The sequence below is a fragment of the Varanus komodoensis genome, unplaced genomic scaffold, assembly GCF_004798865.1.
Source record: "Varanus komodoensis strain SLA01 unplaced genomic scaffold, ASM479886v1 scaffold1, whole genome shotgun sequence".
NCBI classification, from domain to species: Eukaryota; Metazoa; Chordata; class Lepidosauria; order Squamata; family Varanidae; genus Varanus; species Varanus komodoensis.
This window is the reverse complement of record NW_025335268.1, coordinates 62,013,092-62,018,325: the sequence shown is the minus strand read 5'-3', so window position 1 is coordinate 62,018,325 and position 5,234 is coordinate 62,013,092. Positions and strand designations below refer to the sequence as shown.

At 39.0% G+C, this 5,234-nt stretch overlaps 1 protein-coding gene across 2 annotated transcripts in view; it reads right to left on the bottom strand.

The window, feature by feature from the left end:
* Nucleotides 1–1,228: 1,228 nt before the first annotated feature.
* ASCC3 (activating signal cointegrator 1 complex subunit 3) overlaps nucleotides 1,229–5,234 on the bottom strand; it is a 258,311-nt gene continuing 254,305 nt past the window's right edge. For both annotated transcript variants that reach the window (XM_044427352.1, XM_044427362.1), the window contains exons 40-42: nucleotides 2,884–3,093; nucleotides 2,132–2,307; nucleotides 1,229–2,036 (exon numbers count right to left, since the gene is read on the bottom strand). In XM_044427352.1, coding sequence (XP_044283287.1) covers nucleotides 1,901–2,036; nucleotides 2,132–2,307; nucleotides 2,884–3,093 — 522 coding nt within the window. In that variant the 3' untranslated portion in view covers nucleotides 1,229–1,900. The remainder of the gene's footprint in view (nucleotides 2,037–2,131; nucleotides 2,308–2,883; nucleotides 3,094–5,234) is intronic.

The window sequence follows — 5,234 nt, the reverse complement described above, 5'->3', positions numbered from 1 at the left end:
TGCTGTTTTTGCTGACCACTTGAAGCACTCCCTGCTCCAGAAAGTAACACCATGAACAGATATATGTACTTTCAAACTAAGGAACCATCCACAAAACACTACAAGTCTGAGTGTCCAAAGATAATATCTGAGCTTCATTGTTATTATGTATTACATATTACATAGCATCATTCCCAAAGCAATTTCTATCCCAACTAATATGGGCAAATGACTGTGACATTAATATTCATATTACTATAACACATTTGCATTAAAATCATTTTACTGCAACAGAAATGATAGCAAAGATGTTAGAAGTAATACTAGCAAGTCATTCTACTTACTAAGGTTTTATGTTTATATTTACCATAAAAATAATGGCAAAGTTTATTAAGCATAACTGGAAACCAAGTGAAATTTCTGCAAATAGTGGGAGACCTTAACACTGAATACTGGGATACTTTCTTGACAGCTTATAGCTGTCTGCTACGTCAGGCTTGTTATGTGGATAAAATCATAGCTGTGAGTTTGACTGCTATATAAGCCCACTAAACACTCAGTAAACAGAAGAATTCCAAAACTGCTTAATATTTATCTTCAATCAGCAGTAAACAAGACCTTTCTAAATACTTTTAGAATACAGAATGTCAGGCAGAATGATAGTACAACTCTGCACAGAAGAAAGTGCATCCACAGTGTACCAAATCAATGGTAAACCATTCTATAGAAATCAGATATGCACTACAGACTTTAATCTATGGTTTGAAGTTTTTTTGTTTAGTCACAAAGCCGTACCTGACCCATTGCGACCCCATGGACAACATTCCTCCAGGCCTTCCTGTCCTCCACCATCCCTCGAAGTCCATCCAAGCCCACACCCACTGCCTCAGTGACTCCATCTAGCCACCTCATACTCGGCAGTCCCCTTCTCCTTTTGCCGTTAATCATTCCCAGCGTCAGGGTCTTCTCCAGTGATAGTTTGAAGTGGGAATGTCTTTTTATTCATTGCTTTAAATTTATTAGATTTCTTCTCTGTGTTAAATCTTTTTGTAAACCATCTTGTGTGGGCAATGTGTCCCAAAAGGTGGGTTAGCAGTCCTTCTAACAAATGATAAATGATTGTTTCTTTGCCTCCAAATATGGGCTTGGATCCCTCTTACGTAACTTGAAAGCCAGGGTATATAAAAGTACAGTGAATACTGAAATTATTTAAAAGGCCAGGGGGTACAATGAGTTTTCAAACATACAGTGTGCTTTAAGTGCTGAAGTTTATTACTATGTTCGATACATTTACATAGAAAATTCTTAGATGACGGATGTGTCACAGGTATGTCATCAGTACAAAACCTTGCAATATATCCCAGCGATGTATCTTTCCTATGTCTCATAAATTAAAGGAGGAAAGGACCATATACACAGTCACTGTGATTGAAAGGCATTATTTGTGCATATCCATGCAGCTGACACTCTCCTCTGACCAAAGCTTGCCTCTGTAAGTGTGGAAAGCTACTGCAGAGAAATCTCTAGCTGTACATTCAGTCCCTTACTCAGACATAAATGTCATTTTTGAATCACAGAAAGTGACTACAATAATGTCATCCCAGACATTAATGGAAATGGTTTTAGCAAATTAAATATCTAGTCCTTTCATACAGCGATTTGTTAAAACCAAACTGTGGCATATATATATTAATAGCAAAACAGGGTCACTTTACAAGAAACCTACAAAATCATTTTCTTAAAAAATGCAACCCTTTTATCAGGTAAAAGGCCACTGTGGTTAACTCTGTCTTATCAGAATCAATACAGCAGTCATTTCCAATTTCCTGGATGTCAGAGTTGGATGCTGATTGCACTAAGGCAAACACAGTTCCACTTTCCCAGGATGAGCATGCTCGCACAACCTAGTAGACAGGCCTTGCTATTTCGGACCCGGCTCATGTAAGGCATCTGCGATGGGTGCTGAGGTCCTAGCTGGCAGAATGTTCAGGTAAATGTCATACTGCTGGTCCATTCCAAGGTAACTGTCACTCATCAGATACAAGGTGTAGATGCACCTGTAAGATAAAAAAGGGCATACATTGTTTTTCCACAGAAGTTCTCTCTCTGCCCCCCCCCCCCACATCCTCCCGCCACACCTGCTTTGTCTTACTTTCCAGGAATTTCTGGAGTGTAAAAAGCCACTGAAATTGTATTCTGATCTCTGACATATCCAATTCTTTTCAGAGCAATAAGTTCCTTTTTGTCCACTTCTCCTAAAATCAAGAACCACCCTTCATCTTTGGTCTTAGGGAATCGAGGTGCAATGGCTTTGCTGTCTTGTTTGCCCTAGAAGGAAGAAAGTGTAACATATGAGCTTTATACAACATATTTTTCATAGTAAGAACATGTATTTTAACTAGGTCTAATTTGCAATGAAAATGTTTTAGATGTTAAACTGTTTTATGTTTTTGTACACTGGAATGTTATACTGTCTTTCATTGTATTTTTTTGTATTTGATTAACTGTTGTAAACTGCCCAGAGAGCTTTGGCCATTGGGCGGTACAGAAACAAACAAATGCAAACATGCTTGTGAAGTGATGCATATTGATCACTTTGCATGGTCTACACTCTTTGCATTTTTTCCAGGTGTGATGAAGTAGTAGAGTTGGTGCAACAGTGCAACCCCAATGGCTTGACACTTGTTTGGCTATGACCACCTGCCTAAGGTTTATGAAAACTAGAGTTACAATCTGAGAATTACCAGTTCTCACTATGTGCGTTTTGAAGCAATATATTCATATGAAATTCATATGAAATTAATCTGATGACATCATCCTATGCTGACTTTAATATATCCCCAAAAGCAACCTTAGACTGGTATTGGAAAGCATGGCTAGAAATAGGAACACGAAATAGTCTACCTTGGTATAACCAATATGTAATCTCTTCAAGGTTATCTGGAGCACATATTCTCGATCTGCATGCAGCTGCACCCACTTTTTGTCATCCCTGACATTCATTGCCAACAACGTGATAGGTAATTCTTTCTGTTCTTGAACTGCATCATCCCAACAACCTTTAATAGTCATATTAACTTCTATTACTGGCAAGTGTGACAGGAAATTCCAAGCCTGCGGAAGAAATACAGAAATTAACATAACACCCAACTTCAACCAATTTAGGTACACTGAAAATAAATCTGATTCTGAAAGCTCAGCTATGTTTTAACTGGCTTCCATTATTTATTTCATCATAGGACTTAAATATCAAACAGCTTATTTTTGAGGAGACTGTTTTGAGTCATCAGCCTTGGATATTTTCTTTGGTTTAACAGATCAAACTTCATGACAGTGCAGAAAAAGCACACAAAGTTCAATTTCAGCATCCATATCACATCAGGAGTACTCAGTATTCCATGTGGCCGGTGCTCAACTTTTCTTAGAGCATGGAATCCATGGGGTTAACAACAAGACAACTGCAAGTGAGGTGGTAGAAAAATCTCTCCCCTTCAATTTTGGTGAAAAGACTAATTTGCACAGTTCATCATGTAGCGCTCTGCCTGCAATTCTAATCCTGCAGGTAAATATCTGAAAGTCATTTCTTGTGTTTCTATATAGGAAAAGCAGTGGATTTTGCACAAAAGTCTACATATAATTTAGGGTGTAACATGTTTGTGTTCGTTCATAGTACTATCATATGATTAAACAAATCTGAGACATGGATCCAATGGCCCCTAAGAGATTGCTTTGGATTCCCAGCTCCTAGCTTGGAAAAGAGCTCTGATCTATGAGCTGGGGAGCACACTAGGATCCCATCCCTCTCGTTCACCTGGCAGCTGGTGTGGAAGGAATTAAGCTGGATGCTTCTTTGAGGTCAGAAATTAATTTCAGAGATGGTGTAAAGAGGGGGTTCCAAGAGGAAGGGAGGGGAGAAGATATTGTGCACCCTGGTGTCCCTCCAGCCTCCTTCCCTCTTAGGCCAAAGCACCACAGCTAAATGACTGATATAGGCTAGCTGATTTGCACTTCTCTCATGCACAGAATGCCCATTGACCTGTGAATCTGGAGGCTTATGAGCATCCCCACTGGAATGTGCCCTTATGTGACAACGGGTTATATCCAGTAGTTGCACTGCTACTGCTCATACAACTGTGCTTTTTGCCAATCCCCTTGAACCACTGCAGTCCTTTCTACCATATGCCATTGGTGAAAATTGGCCATGCCAACTCACGGGAGTGGAAGCCCTTTCCACTAATGCAATTCTACTATGGCTGCAACCCAGTGAAAGCAGGATGCCTTTTCCGTTATGGTGCCTGCACTTTGTATAAGTACTTTCTTTAAAAATAATTGAAATAACTATAAAATATGAAATATTTTAAATAAAAATTCCACTTAATACGGGAATTACATTTTAATTGATTAATGCAATTTTTAACAGATTAAACTAACCAAATGATCAACTAAGGTTGCAGCTCTGCATTGCATTGCATTGCATTGCATTGCATTGCATTGCATTGCATTGCAATACAATACAATACAATACAATACAATACAAATATATTATAATATAATCCTGGTGTATAGATTGTGATGGAAACTGTGGAGGACATGCATGAACTACAGAAGCTCCAATTGTCCCTCTGCAGCTGTGCCTGCTACTCTCCCAGTGGAAAAGATTTAATTTAAATCAAATGTGGACAACTTCTCAAGTCAGGATAACAGGATGTTCTGGCATTTACTGTTTGTGGGGCCAGTTCATGTATGAACCGGTAGAATGGAGACTTTCAACAGCACCTCAGGCACATTCTAGTGTGACCCTGTGACTCATGCCACCTCTCTTGAACTTAGGAGGGTCTCCAATATTAAGAACTAACTGTACCCGGTGTCTGTTCAGACAGCATGATCATTCACACTCCCTCTGACATATTTCTTTAGCTTGGGTGAGCATACCTTAAATATTGACAAATTGGAACCTAGTAAGCAAGCTGAGAATAAGTCACTCTGGGGAAGATCTGAGAGGAAGGAATCTTTAAAGGCATACAAAATGAATGAGGCAAAAAGACATGGCTTAGATAAAACAAAAAACAACATCTGCAACATATAAAAAGAACAAAAGAAACCATGCTACAATCCCTAGCTGAACTAACTTTACCTGTGGCATGATTTAGAGCCAGTATATTATTGTGAGCTGCCCCGAGGCTTCGGCGAATGGGGCGGCATAGAAGCTTCATTCATTCATTCATTCATTCATTCATTCATTCATTCATTCATTC